General features: G+C 36.4%; 1 protein-coding gene across 4 annotated transcripts in view; it reads right to left on the bottom strand.

Moving 5' to 3' along the window:
- HEATR5B (HEAT repeat containing 5B) overlaps positions 1–15,785 on the bottom strand; it is an 85,748-nt gene that overhangs the window by 57,115 nt on the left and 12,848 nt on the right. For 3 of the 4 annotated variants that reach the window (XM_027113379.1, XM_027113378.1, XM_027113380.1), the window contains 11 exons: positions 14,164–14,335; positions 12,133–12,290; positions 10,878–11,127; positions 8,208–8,363; positions 7,268–7,518; positions 5,388–5,499; positions 4,070–4,222; positions 2,913–3,012; positions 2,262–2,371; positions 1,278–1,441; positions 397–572 (listed from right to left, as the gene is read on the bottom strand). In XM_027113379.1, the coding sequence (XP_026969180.1) occupies positions 397–572; positions 1,278–1,441; positions 2,262–2,371; positions 2,913–3,012; positions 4,070–4,222; positions 5,388–5,499; positions 7,268–7,518; positions 8,208–8,363; positions 10,878–11,127; positions 12,133–12,290; positions 14,164–14,335 (1,802 nt within the window). The remainder of the gene's footprint in view (positions 1–396; positions 573–1,277; positions 1,442–2,261; positions 2,372–2,912; positions 3,013–4,069; positions 4,223–5,387; positions 5,500–7,267; positions 7,519–8,207; positions 8,364–10,877; positions 11,128–12,132; positions 12,291–14,163; positions 14,336–15,785) is intronic. The other variant, XM_027113381.1, reaches the window with a different exon arrangement.

Raw genomic sequence — 15,785 nt, 5'->3', positions numbered from 1 at the left:
GACTTTAACCATCTGACAAATGTCATATTAGGGAGTAGACTTCTCACTCATTTAATTCCTCAGTAACAAGACTTGGAAAACTGGTGTCCCTAATTAAAGATACAGGCAAACCTACTTATAAACTGGCAAACAAACTACTATAATGAAAATTTTGTTGTTTAAGACCGAGTTCACAATACAAGTGGATATCATATGCTAGTACATGGGGTCAAACTTTAAAAACAGTTTCAAATTATGTGGAGTTTGCATGCAATTTATTATGTGCCACTTATGTTATTACATTTAGGAGACTATTGTTCAAACTCTTCTTATTGAAGAGTTAGCTTGGTTGGGAAAATGTACTGCTTGAAAATAATTTATATTTAACTAAAATCACCTTATTGACTTTATACTAACCGGTGTTTAAAAGAAACATGAGGAAACACTACACCAAAAAGAGCCACAGAAGCATCAATGACTGAAACTCCAAGGGGAAGAGGCCCAGGCACAGCTTCTCCCGCAGGTATTCGTAAATAAATGGAGGATGGATCATGCTCCAGGGCCCCACTTCCAGATGCACTGTTTGGCTGGAGCTGCAAAAGAAGGACATAAAAATCATTCAAGATCCACTTTGGGAAATTCACTTACCAAGTACTGGGCGTGACAAAACAGGGGAGGCGAGAGAAAAAGTAACAATGAAAGAACAGAATGATTAAATCTGAAAAATTTTAAATAGAGAGATATAATTTGGCCATTAAAAAAAGTCACAACAGTTCATGCAATTTTTTTTAAAAGTTTTGTTCATTCTAAAACATTTTTGCAGTAATGTGTAAGCAAAATAATGTCAGGAATAACTTAAACCCGCAAAAAATTTTTTAGAAGCGGCCTTTAGTAACTCTTTTTAAAAGGTACATAAGAAATAATGTGTTCAGTGGGCAAAAAAGGTTCTAAATCTTCAACCTACTAAATCCTATTCCTCTCTAACCTGTCACAAAATAAACTAAACCAAAACAAACACCAACAACCAAAAAGCTAGTCAAAACCGATCTTTGCCAATGAAACCACAGCGTACCTAAATACACAGAATATTGAATAAAGACAGTTCGCCAAATTCTAACTGTTGCTGCTTTCCTTTTTTCACTATTTATCCACCCCTAGGAAGGTATCTTTAAACGTCTAAGAAAGCTAAATGAAAATTAAACCTTAGTCTACAATATTTTCTTTTTAAATGACAATGTGTAATAGTACCATTGTTTTTCAATCAAGCTAGTATTTCATTTCACTTTATAGCTTACTACCTGGTCTTCAATTGATTTATGATCAGTTTCTTGAAGCCAGGAACCAAGAAGAACACTATCATCATAGTGGCAGAGGGATCTGAGGAGGGAAGTAGTTGTGTTGGCTGAGTTGTCAGTCAAAGTGAATTCTGCTACCAGTTCTCTAAGAAGTGCATTGAAAGAGCCTAAAAAACAGAACTTCAGGTCAGATTACAGAGAATACTTTTTAAGAAAATGACAATCACTGCCCACCAAGAGCAGCAATATGTTCAACAGGAGTAAAATAATTAAGTCCCCGTTCCCTTTTAAGAAAAACCAGTATTAAATATTTTAACACTGGTTTTAATACACAATAATGGCACTTCCTTTTTTGTTATTGTATTATGCCTTTTAGCCCAAATTATTTAAAGTAATCAAAAACTCAAATAGAGAAAAGATTTTTTATTTTAAATATATTAAATATGATGATTATTATTTACTATTAATTACTTAACGATGTGTGAACACTGAACCAGAGCATATCAAAATTCTTGGGCATGGTTGCACTGGAATATTAACATTTTATATGACATTTAACTTCTGCAAAAGTACATTACTATTCTCCCTCCAGATTCCTAAATTTTGGCTGTATTATAACAGTTGGGATAGTCATTAAAAGCATAGACTCTGAAGATGAACCAACTGGGTTTGAATCCAAGCTCTGCCACTTAACTACCTCCCAGACTTGTGCAAGTTACACAACCTCTAAGTACCTGAGATTCTTTATCTTTAAAGAAAGCTATATTTTAGCCTCATAAGGTTGTGGTTAGAGTCAAAGATGCTAATACCTGTTAAGGGCTTAGAACGAGACCTGGAACACAGTAGTGCTCAACAAGTGTTAGCTACTATGTATGAAGAAAAGGAAAATGGTTGCCTTTCTTTACATGGTCAGAACTCTATGATATTGTGAAGAACTGCAAAGGTAAACTGAAGAATTTTTATTAGACATCCACAAATTTTATTTACCTTCATAAGTTTTTGGAGGTAACAACGCCAAGATATCATAAAGTCTTAAACGGACCATTGCAGCACTAGCTTTCAGATGAGCTCCGTGGGCTTTAATTACAGATGGAATGCTAAAATGTCAAAAGTATAATTAGTATTAGCTTATTAGAATAAGCATTACTTACATTTTTTTCCAGCCATGTATCAATGTACCATCAAAGTACATTGATAAGTATTACATTTTTCTTTTAGTTTATTTTGTGACTTTTACTGTTAGTAACAGAAACACTATAAAATACAATTTTAGGGACTTCCCTGGTGGTCCAGTGGGTAAGGCCCCACGCTCACAATGCAGGGGGCCCAGGTTCGATCCCTGGTCAGAGAACTAGATCCCGCATGCATGCTGCATCTAAGAGCTTGCATGCTGCAATTAAGAAGCCCACATGCCTTAACTAAGACCCAGTGCAGCCAAAATAAATAAATAAATAATAATTAAAATAAATAAATAAAATACAATTTTATTTCAATCCACACCGCTACTGAAATTTTTAAAGTCACTTCACACAAATAAAATTTAGTACATTTCCTATATGATACTATAGGGAATTACAAAACATGGCTATTTATAAATATATAAAATTGGATGTTAATGTGTCCTAATTGCCTACTTACTGTGACATCATAGTCATGGCACATTCAATAGGGGTCATCAATTTTCTAATCACATCTTCAGTTAGGAGTTCAGGACAATGTGCAACAAAACTCCTCATTGCTAAATAAAAATTTTAAAAAGACATATTTGAAACAGCTTTTGTGAGGATGAACAAATTTATAAAATTATATAAAGGTACCTAAAATTTTTAATTATTACAAAATATAAAGTTCTAAAACAAGGTCAAACCAAAAAAAGAACCAATTGCAACTTTAGAGAAAACTCATTAGAAAAGGCTAGAAGAAGAGTGGACAGCAAAAATGGAGGGAGGGAAGATGTCTGTTAGAAAGATTTCTGTGAACGAGAATTCAGAAGTCTATGATCCCACGTGAATTCAGATAATTACAAAAAAAGCTGTTTCAGAACAGAACCAACAGTGGACATAATGGCCCAGTGAGAGGACATAGCTTTATTGGCTCTTTAGCAGTAGAGCTAAGACTAAACCAGCTCTTAGATGTGTGGGAACAAAACTAACACCTTGCCCTGTGGCGCTTATGGTTAAGTGTACATCTGTCTCCCACAGTTTGAAAAAAGAAGCACTTTTCACCCTCAGATAAAGCAAAAAAGGACAGGGTCACTCTGTGTAATTCTAGTTTTCAAATAAAACAAAACTTGAGCCTTTCCTGTAAGTTGCTGACTCCCAAACAAAAACAACTTTGATACTTTTTAAAATGCTGGTATCTAAAAGACGTATCAACTTTTGCAGATTTGATGGGAGAAAACAGCTATCTGTCCATTAAGAAAAAACTAACTGTAAACTCAGTAACCTTGGTAATCCTGTTTCTTTTTCCTTTAAATAGGCACTGGGCTTTTTTACTTGGTGACCCAGTGCTTCTTCAGGAGGAAGAATGCAATAACTGGGAATTAAGACACCTTGGTTGTTCCAGCTCCTAATTGATCATGAACTCTAACCTCCTTTTCAGAGTCTCAGCTTCATTTTTATTACGAAATTAGTAAACTGGTATAGATTACTTATAAAGTTTCTTTCTAAATCCAAAAGTGTACAGATTCATCATTATATATTAAAGTAAAAAATTGAAGTAATCATTTTCCTTCACTTCACAAATATTTTAGTAAGAAAATAATATCCTGAAAGTGCAGTCCTTTCAGTTCTTACCACATAAAGCTCCAGCACGACCTTCCAATGTTACCTGCCAGGTAAAAGAATCACCTCGGGCCTTCTCAGCCTCCAATTCCTTCAATGAACGAGGGAAAACATTTCGCCACAATAACAACATCTTGGGCAGATGGTAACGAACAACAGATGGTCCTGACAGAGAAAATGAGAACACCAAACCATACATATATATAGCATTACAAACAAAAGTCAAAGAAAAGAGCCCCAAACAAGCTCTAACAGTATCTATCATTTCACTGTATCTTTGTCTCTAATATTAACATTTTCAAAATGTTTCTTATTCAGTAAGTAAAATATATATTAAAGCATAATAAAATTCACCTAAAAACTATCAATATTTTTAGCATCCAACATAAAACAAATCCACAAAAAGTCATCTAAAAGAAATTACCCAAATATATTCAGAATGATGGATTACATTCTATCAATGATAAAATATATCTGGGACATATTTTATGATGTCTTTTCTATAAATATTATATATGTATATAAACATGTACATCCACTCCCAAACACATACATATATTTACTACTCCATTTTAAGGGCAATTTATATGGTTAATTTAGTTCTATGGAGTAGTATATTTAGAACCAGGAACCTATATTTCCATTGCTAAGGAATTCATTTAACATAGCACACAACATAAATTTCTAGAAAAAAAAGTTACCACTTTTTATTTTCTTTAAAAAATGAAGTCAAGGTTTAATTTCCAAAAGGTAGATGCATCAAGCAGTGAGTAACTTTGTAGCACACACATGCATACTTTTTATAGTAGAAGCCAAACACGTGAAGTAAAAAGTGGACACACCTTATCACAATGATAAAACATATTTCTGTTCTATGTACAGTGCAAAACTTTGCCTGCATCTCAGATTTGTCATAGCACTTAGGAAAGTGAAGTGCATAAAGATAACCCCAAGAAAGCAACACCAATGGGAGATGCCGTTTAAATGTGACTTTATCACGCTACTAAAATCATGTCACTGGTCTTTACTTTGGGCATGGAATATGCCCCATACTCTCATCTCTTTACATTAATACTAGGCTAATCATTTAGACCATGGCTATTCTGATGGCAAAGGGGAAACTTTGCTAACACCTTTCTCACTAAATGTACATAAACAGAAATTACCAAAAAGAGAAATCTAATACCAAATGATGAGAAAAACATCATTACCATTTTTTAACTTCATTCAAAGTCTAGAATGTGAAGTTGAATACTTGTAAATTAAAATTTCTTTACAGTCTACTGACAGTTATAGAATAAGACAAAATCCTACTCAAATATAATTGTACCTAAAGTCATAAGTGCTCCAAGCAAGAGCCATCCAGCTTGGGTGCGCTGTAAAGATAGCCTGCTATTTTGGGCAGCAGTTCGTAAGAGATCTTCAGCAATACTAACTACCATCTGCAAGAAAAGTTTAGAATTGGATTTTAACAAAATCAAGTAAGAAATACACAGCTAGTATACTTCATTAAGAAAGAAGTTATCCTTTTTTGTTGTTGCTGTTAACATGTTTTTAAAGAGGCAACATCAATACCTAATCAATTCTGATTGCTCTGCTGACTTTGAGAAGACCCATTACAACACAGTGGTTAAGAGTGAGTTCTAGAGCCAGAATGCCGGAGTTCATATCCCAGCTTTGTCATCTCCTAGCTTTCTGACTTAGGATAACTCAATCTCTCTGCCTCAGTTCCCTCACTGCTAAAATAGGAATAACAGGAGTGCCAACCTCACTCTTATGAGGATTAATAAATTAATACAGCAAAGTACTCAGAACAGCACTGGTCCATGTAATCACTCAATAAATGCTATTATTAGTAGTACTGTTATCCTACGTTTAAAGATTTGTTGAACTCTTATTATACATCTGCCATTAAGCTAATCTTATGGTGCTTATAGTCTTAGAGACAGAAGACATAGGAAAAATGGGAAGTAACAAGCAGCACATAATCAAATGATAATAGTACAGATGTAGTGGTCAGCAAAGAGACCTAAAGCAGCTATGTTTGGTGCAGGTGAACAAGAAGAGGGATGAAATTCTAATGTAAGAGATTAGCAAGAGCAAAGACATGGAGGCTGAAAAAAGCACGGAAGGAAAGCAAGATGACTAGTCTGACTAGAGCAGTGAGAAACTAGAATGAAAGGGCAGAATAAAGGCAAATTATGAAGGTACCAGTTTAGCAGACAAAGGTGATTATATTTTATTCTCTGATCCCTGAGTAGTTCCTAAGGGTCTCTGAGCAAACATAAAATACGAAAGTGGGGTGGAAGAGATGGGAGAAAAAGATTCCAAGAAGAATAATCAGTGAGGAGGCAAGCATATGACAAAGGGAGATGGAAGCCCAGATTTGAGTAGCAGCTATGGAACTCACAGAAATGAATGGACATGGGCCTGGTAACCCAGGAAGAAAAAAAAAACAGAAAAAAAAAAGATCTAGCCCCAATATAAAGTTGCAAATAATATTTATACAAACACAATATTCCTAAGAAGAAAATCTTGATAGTAGTATAAGGTATAGGAGAAAGGGAAAAAAAAGTAATTGATTCATGAAAACCATTCAACTTTTATTAAGTATTACCAAAATGCTAACTATAGCAATAGCACATTCTCTTGACGTTTTGAATATAGCAATGTGAATTTTTATTTCTAAAACCCCAAAGAAAAGCTCTGATTTCTAAAGAATTACTATAAGGGCTTTTTTTTTTTCCTCTCTCTAAAATAAATTATAAAATGATACTATACCCAGACAAAACTATTATTCCTGTATCAGGATTAAATACCAAATTTTAATTAGGGGGCTTCCCTGGTGGCGCAGTGGTTGAGAGTCCGCCTGCCGATGCAGGGGACACGGGTTCGTGCCCCGGTCCGGGAAGATCCCACATGCCGCAGAGTGGCTAGGCCCGTGAGCCATGGCTGCTGAGCCTGCGCGCCCAGAGCCTGTGCTCCGCAGTGGGAGAGGCCACAACAGGGAGAGGCCTGCGTACCACCATAAAAAAAAAAAATTTTTAATTAGGGTCTGTCGACTCCATATTAGCAGAATACTGTATCATTTATTATCACAGTAAAACTGTTTTTGTTTGATCACCCAGTTCAACATCAATCACAGAAGGTGTTCCAATAAAGACTAAAGTCCATGTGACAGCACTTACAATCTTAGGATCTTTGTCATACCTTTCCCTTGGCATGAGGAATGCCCAAAGGACACTGATGAACTCCACCTAACAAAGCAGCCATTGCAAAACTGTATCCACTAACAGCTTCTGGTGAAGTTTTCAGGTTGTTGAGTCGTTCTGCACACCTGTCTAGAAATGGTGCCAGCTGGAAAGGCAGTGCCACAGCCACACAGCGCAGACACCACGCAGCAGCAAGTCGAGCTGCCATGCTTGGGTGAAGAAGCACTGAAGTCACTGTCTCCAAAAGGCCTAAAAAATACTCAAAAAATTACTCTTAATGAAGTCACACAATTTCATGAGTTAAAAGAACTATGTGTAGGGCTTCCCTGGTGGCGCAGTGGTTGAGAGTCTGCCTGCCAATGCAGGGGACGCAGGTTCGTGCCCCAGTCCGGGAAGATCCCACATGCCGCGGAGCGGCTGGGCCCGTGAGCCATGGCCACTGAGCCTGCGCGTCCGGAGCCTGTGCTCCGCAACGGGAGAGGCCACAGCAGTGAGAGGCCCGCGTACCGCAAAAAAAAAAAAAGAACTATGTGCAACACAATAATTAAAATCATAATTGTTATGGTTTTATACAGATACATTTAGAACTGTGCCAAAAAACACATATATCAACTAATAAACAGGAAAGTACTTTAAGGAACATTTTCTACAAAGAACATAGTACATCCAATAAAATATAAATGTTGGCATAAAGTACTCAATAAAGTTTAGAAACAAAACTACCATGACTGTTTTTGATTTGTCTCCCAAAACTTTATTTCAACATTTAATTCAAGATTCACTATCACAGTGAATCCTAAATAAAACCCAACTTTTAACAAATGATGTAAACTGCTAATTACCATGATAAGCAACCAATCAGGAGTTAAATATCAATTACACCTATGACTTCTAAAAATATTGAAAAAAATATTCCAGCATATAAGTGAATATCATACCTATAGATGCTTCCTGAATAAGAGGGGATGCGGTGGCATTTAGGCTCTGCACCAGACTCCCAAGCTCCTGCAGGGCGCAAACCATCACATGCTGGCTTGCTGCAATGTCTGCTGCTCCAGATTTGTTTTCGCCACTAGTGTCATTCACTACCGCTTCTGGAAACACAAAATCATGTACGAATGTGGGTGAATTAAATTGTGATATAATTTTTTGATCTACGCAATTTATGTTTTTAAATTATACCAGCTGATACCTGACTGTTAAGAACTCTGTTTGTATGCTGAACATCACTAACAATTAGGGAAATACAAATCAAAACCACAATGATAAAAAGTCAATATAAAGAATTTAGCACAATGCCTACCCCCAATATACATTCAGTAAACATTAGCAGCTATTATTGTTACTTTATTATTATCACTGCTATTTTAAGAGCTGTAGTGTGCTGGTAGCATCACTGTCAAATTACTGACCAGAAAGAAGATCTATAAGGAAAGTGACTTTAGAATTTCTTACTGGGATGGTCCTCAAAGTTTCCATTAACTTGCTGGTCCCTGGCCCCACCTTTTAGCTTCCAATAGAATTGAACCATATTTAATCATGAAACAAATAAAAATTCCTTGTCAAATTACTAATTGAGAATATATTCTGCTCCATAAATTCCAGGTACATAGCACTATGTTTAATTCTGCTTTTACCATTTTAAAAATCGAATGGCTTAATGGCTTAAAAATCTGTGACCTTAAGATTAATAACCCTTAAATGACAGTAAAACTTTCTTATTTACATTCATTATGAATTACCAGGTTATAAAATGTAGAATAATAGGATATAATAGATTAATATACTATGGATTAAAATTAAATGCCTCTTTTCTTCTTAGACATTTCTGCACTTGGAAATGCACGAACTTTTTCTTTTAGGTACTAAGCTCTAAGCTCCCTGAACAGGTGCTATCTACGTGTGGCTCGCTGTTTTACTCCCACTGTTTGGCACAGTGTCTTTGACACTCAAACATTTCTTCAAGGAATAAATATACAAATATTTATAAAGCTGTGAACCTAGGACAGATTATATTTTAACATACCTAAAGAATGATACCTCATTAATTTAAACACCCTTTAATTCACAATTCCTAACTTTCAGTTAGTCCCATGCATTTAAAATATGGTTTGCCTAGTAAGCTATTATAAACAACAAAAACTATAAACTATTTGTGGATTTATTTTTATTAATTTTATAAGATGTTCAATATACATTCTCTAAATATAAAGTGCTGGATATTTTCTATTCATTAAATTCTTATTTCTAAAGACCCCTGTTAAGCAATATAATTTTTTTGTTGTTGTTGTTTTTTGTTTTTGTTTTTGTTTTGCAGTAGGCGGCTCTCACTGTTGTGGCCTCTCCCGTTGCGGAGCACAGGCTCCGGACGCGCAGGCTCAGCGGCCATGGCTCACGGGCCCAGCCGCTCCACGGCATGTGGGATCCTCCCGGACCAGGGCGTGAACCCGTGTCCCCTGCATCGGCAGGCAGACTCTCAACCACTGCGCCACCAGGGAAGACCAATATAATTTTCTTGATTAAAGTTAATGTATATTCCCAAGAGTGATAAAAGTAAATTATCTTATAGAATTTATATTTTACTTTGCGTTAGTTCCTTAATTGTATTATTATAAGCTCCAGGAAGGCAGGAACTTTATCTTACTCACTGTTCAAAACCTGAATTACTGCTTTGCAATCTCAAATGCTCAATAACTACTTGTTAAACAGAAAAGTTTATAAAATTGACACTTCCTAGAAAAGGATTTCTTTTAATTATGAATTACTGAGGTTTCACAGTATATCCTATAGTGGGCGAAAAACCACCTGTAACTGTTTCTCTCTAAATTTTCACATTAAGCCTATTAACGGAGGGGAAAACAACATGTATTTATAAAACAATAGGTTCCAAGAAGAAAAACCACAATAGATTATTCCTCAAAGATTCCTCAATGTGCTGCGGCATACCGGGAGAGCGATAAAATCGGTAGATACTAGATATAAAACAGAAAGCCTAACCTTACAAACACACTAACCAAATACTGAAAAACTCCACTTCACTGTAATTATATGTTGTTTGAATATCAAATAAGAGTACACAATAAAAATGACTATTAAAACACAGTCCAGAAAGGTATATGAACTAATCAGATCTATTAGTATTTATTAAGAATAACAGTAAAGAACTAAATGACTAAAGTAATCAACAATACAGATCATGACATTAATTCTTACCTACTGGGACTTCCCTGGTGGTGCAGTGGTTAAGAATCCGCCCGCCAATGCAGGGGACACGGGTTCTAGCCCTGGTCCGGGAAGATTCCACATGCTGTGGAGCAACTAAGCCCATGTGCCACAACTACTGAGCCTGCTCTCTAGAGCCCGTGAGCCACAACTACTGAGCCTGGGTGCCACAACTACTGAGTCCGTGTGCCGCAACTACTGAAGCCCGCACACCTAGAGCCCATGCTCCGCAACAAGAGAAGCCACCACAATGAGAAGCCTGCACACTGCAACAAAGAGTAGCCCCTGCTTGCCGCAACTAGAGAAAAGCCTGCGCACAGCAATGAAGACCCAACACAGCCAAAAGTAGATAAATAAATTAATTTATTAAAAAGAAAAATTCTTACCTACTGCTTTCATTTGCTTTCCAATCGCTTGGCATATTTCTTTGGCAGCTGCAATCTGGGCTTTTTCACCTAGCAAACTGCCCACAGTAGCTCTCAGGATAAAGGAGACGCACCGTCTGGAGTACACAGCCTCTACATGTGTTTGCGTTGCCCGAGGATGGGAAACCAGATCAAGTACATGAGACAAGAATGTGGCAAAGCTACGCTCTAACCACTGACCACCCAATGTTGTTACAAAAACAACATATGCCTGTAAATAGATTAAGATGCTTTAGATAAATTTATATAAATGAAATGAAATTACAGATAAAGCAACTACGTAAATAACTGATGACAGCATGAAAAATAAATTATCTTTGAGATTAAAATTGAGAAAGTTTAAAACTTGAGACCTTTTTAGTACTTCTAGCATGGGAATTACTGGTTGAAGTATCTTTGACTAAAAACAGCTCTCAGGATAATAACTACAAGAAGAACACAGAGAGAGAATGGTGCGGGAGGGAAGGAAAGGTGAATTCACCCTGGTGATGAAGGGGATAAGTTATAGTAATAAAACCCTAACATGCTAAATAAACGCTGAGCTAGAGCTACAAAACATTTGCTTATGACTGTAAGATACAAATGGTTTACTTCCATTTTATGCTTGTTTCTGGAATAAGGTATAATTGGATGATTTTGACTAAGATCAAAAAAACCATTTCATCCTATTAGGTGTTAATTATTATTAGGTGTTAATTATTATTAGGTTATTAACCATAACATCTTATTTGGTATTAATTATTATTTTGAAACTATAATTTCAAGTCAGGTTTAACTGCATAATTGCACTGGTGATTAATCAATGATGATAAATCCAAAGTACTAACCAATATTTTTAGCTACAAGAGTTGTTGGAAAACATTAAAACCTAAATGCCTCAAGTTACTTGAATACAATTTCAATTAAAACTCAATTACTTTACTTCTGATTTTCTGCGAAGTAAAATTTGGAAAAATTTTGTTAAAGACAGACAGATAGATATAGCAGACATAGGCTTCTTTACACATCAAATACCTACCTTTCCATATAAGATGCAATTTAGATTTGAATGTAATTCATTCGTTTAGTAAAAGAAATGTTTTGAAAGACATTTTAAAAATTATTTAATTTTAGACAGTATTAAAAATCTCTGTACGCGCTGTTACTTAGTAAGAGTCTTCCATGAAATTTCACACGTGATACCAAGAGAATTCTTTTATACATATATATTACAAACCTGTGTAACTCCAACTCTCACTTCACGATTAACAGACCCTCCAACTTTTAACATTTCTCCACCACTCTTTAAGAAACCTGACCCTCCACGTAGAAATCCTGTGGCCATGAGTTCTAAGACTTCATCAAATGTTGCTCGCTTCACATTCTGGCGCATTACTTTCAGGAAGAAAAATATATTTATAAGCAAATATATTTTGCTATTAAATAATATTTTCTAATAATCTAGCTTTAAAATTCAAGTAATTGCTTTTAAGGATACTTAAACTATTACAAAGGAGATAGGGTCATTTATTTTCTTATGATCTTAAAATTTACAATATATTTGTAAAATTAAATTCAATTTTGAAGCAAAAAAATGCTAAAAAAAAGGAGCTAGAAATTAAAACAATTCAATATATCTATGTCAAAATAGTCTAACAATTATGTTAGCCTTGATATGTGTAACACAACAAAGACAACGCACATTCACAGCAGATACTGCTGACTGACTGCAGCCCTCACTCCCAGTTGAGATGGACACAATACTTTTTTTTTTTTTGGCCACAGCACATGGCTTGTGGGATTTTAGTTCCACGGCGGTGAAAGCACCAAGTCCTAACCACTGGACCGCCAGGGAATTCCCAAGACCACACTTTCTATACAACAATTACCAATGGATTGAAACGTCACTGGACTGCAACCGACTTGCCATCCCTTGTAAAGACCTTCCTATTTTATAAAGTCCTTTCCTACACAGTAGCAAACATAATCCTCACAAAAATTCTGTAGGAGAGGCATAAAGTTCATGATTAACTATGCAGGCTTTGGAATTTGAATGCCTGGGTTTTAATTTCACTTAATAGAACACTTATTACACCACAAACGACACAATCTCTCTAAGCCTAAATTTCCTTGTTTATAAAATGAGAATAACAACAGTACTTAGGATTCCTAGGGCTTTTGAGAGGATTAAATAAAACAACTCTGTTATATGCTTAATTCAGTGCCTTATACATAGTTAGCACTTAATAAATTGTTACCTATCATCATCATCACTGTTATCTAATTCAAACACTGAAGTAATCATGATTAAAGATGAAGAGACCAAAGCTCAAAGGGTTTCACAGCAAATAAACATAAAAGCTAGACAGGCAGATCAGCTCGGCGCTTTGTGACCGCCTGGAGGGGTGGGATAGGGAGGGTGGGAGGGAGAGAGATGCAAGAGGGAAGAGATATGGGAACATATGTATATGTATAACTGATTCACTTTGTTATAAAGCAGAAACTAACACATCATTGTAAAGCAATTATACCCCAATAAAGATGTTAAAAAAAAACAAAAAAAAAAAACCCAAAACACATAAGAGCTAGGACATGAATCTGTAAGATCTGATTCTCTTTCTACAATACAGAGATGGAATAGGGGTAGGGACAACAGCAGAGCTGGATTCACTCAGCATCTACTCAGAACTGTCCCTGAAGCATCTCTATGGAACTGTGAGGCACAGTAGAAGTCACTGGGAAAATCAATGCTGTCTCTGATTCTGCTTATAATAATGGTCAAGAAAAATATACTATGCTATGAATGGGGATCTACTCACCAGGGACTGAAAGTAAGAAGGCATGTAAAGTGCCAGATTCCAGTCCCTTGAACATGATACAAAACCATTTCATAAATCTTATTTGCTTATATGTCCAACATACTTGATGCATGTAATGTTGCACAGTATCATCATAAAAAATGTCTTGACGGGGACTTTCCTGGTGGTCCAGTGGTTAAGACTCTGTGCTTCCACTGCAGGGGGCCTGGGTCCGATCCCTGGTTGGGGAAGTTCTGCATGCCCCACGGTGTGGCCAAAAAAAAAAGTCCTGACTATATCAAGGAAAATGCCATTTGGGTACTTCTATTTTATGAAAAAGTAGACAAAGATACTAATTTAAAGCCTTTAAAGTGACTTGCCTAGAAGTAATAAGTCATTTAGAAGGAAGCATTCCATATACCTTCAAATACCTGTTACAGTCTAGATCGGGGGCTAGCAAACAACGATACCTGTTGCTTGTTTTGGCATCAATGCTGTAGCCATGACTGTTCCTAAGAGTTTAGACACTGCCACCCGTACCCCATAGTTTGAGTTTTCCAAAGCCTTAAAGCAGAGAGTGGCTATATTTTCCAGTTCAGCAGTCCACATGAACACAGCTTCATTCTGTAGTTCTAGGAGACACTAGAATTTTTAAAAAAAAAAAGTAAATTAGAACTTCCACTTGAAAAGATGGATAAACAAGAACCAGATTTACTCTCTCTCCTGAAATAACTAAAAAATTGGACAAAATATATGAAACAAGTTTCAAAGACACTGGACATCAGGCAATGAAGGATGCTAATCCTTAAGAGATGGAAAATGCAAGTTGAACCCTACATTTGTTCCACCCTACTGCCTTGAGAGTTTCCAGCAGTTAGGAGGAAACTATAACCCTAAACTCCTGTATTAGAAAGAAGAAAGGTCTCTGGGGAATTCCCTGGTGGCCTAGTGGTTAGGATTCTGGGCATTCACTGCCGTGGCCTGGATTCAATCTCTGGTCGGGGGAACTGAGATCTCGCAAGCCGAATGGCGCAGCCGAAAAAAAAAAAGAAGAAGAAATGTCTCAAATCAACAACCTCTGCTTCTACCTTAAGAAACTAGATGACACAGAGCAAATTCAACACAAAGTAAGCAGGAAATAAAGGAAGTAATATAGATAAGAGAGGAAATCAGTGAACCAGCAAACTGAAAAACAGAAATGAAACCAAAAGCTGCTTCTTTGAGACTACCAATACAATCCCTGGTTGGGGAACTAAGATCCCACAAACCGCAGAAAGCAGCCAAAAAAAAAAGAAACCCACTTAATTAGAAAATAGCAACAACTGAAACGACACAAGAAATGAAATTTGACAAAATCCATTCCTGATAAAAACTTCTTGGAAGGCTAGAAATATAAGGGCACTTCCTCAACTTGATAAAGATCATCAAGGAAAACTGACAGTTAACATCATACTTAATGGTGAAGGACTGGATGTTTTCCCCTTAAGGATCAGGAACAAGACAAGGATGTCACCTCTCATGTTTTCTATTCAATATTGCACTGAAGGATCTAACCAGCCAGTGCAGTAAGAAAGAAAAATAAATAAAAAGCATCCAGATTGGAAAAGAAGTAAAACTGTCTTTATTCATAGACAACATGATTGTCCGCACAGAATACCTGATAGGATCTATTAAAAAAGCAAGGGCTTCCCTGGTGGTGCAGTGGTTGAGAGTCCGCCTGCCGATGCAGGGGACACGGGTTCGTGCCCCGGTCCAGGAAGATCCCACATGCTGCGGAGCGGCTGGGCCCGTGAGCCATGGCCACTGAGCCTGCACCTCCGGAGCCTGTGCTCCGCAACGGGAGAGGCCACAACAGTGAGAGGCCCACGTACCACAAAAAAAAAAAAAAAAAAAAAGCTGATAGAACTAGTAAGGCCGTTTAAGAAGGTTGGTGGATACAAGACCAATGTACAAAAATCAGTTGTATTTCTATATATTAGTAATGAACAATTAGAAATTGAAAAAAAAAGCTTTTAATCAATACTATTTAAAATAGCATAGAAAATGAAATACTTATGGATAAATCTGACAAAAGAGGTGCAAGATCTGTGCA

The sequence above is a fragment of the Aethalodelphis obliquidens genome, unplaced genomic scaffold (genome assembly GCF_003676395.1).
Source record: "Aethalodelphis obliquidens isolate GAN/ISIS:26980383/991018 unplaced genomic scaffold, ASM367639v1 scaffold12, whole genome shotgun sequence".
NCBI lineage: Eukaryota > Metazoa > Chordata > Mammalia > Artiodactyla > Delphinidae > Aethalodelphis > Aethalodelphis obliquidens.
Note: the sequence above shows the minus strand (reverse complement) of the source record. Positions and strands in the feature narration are given on the sequence as shown.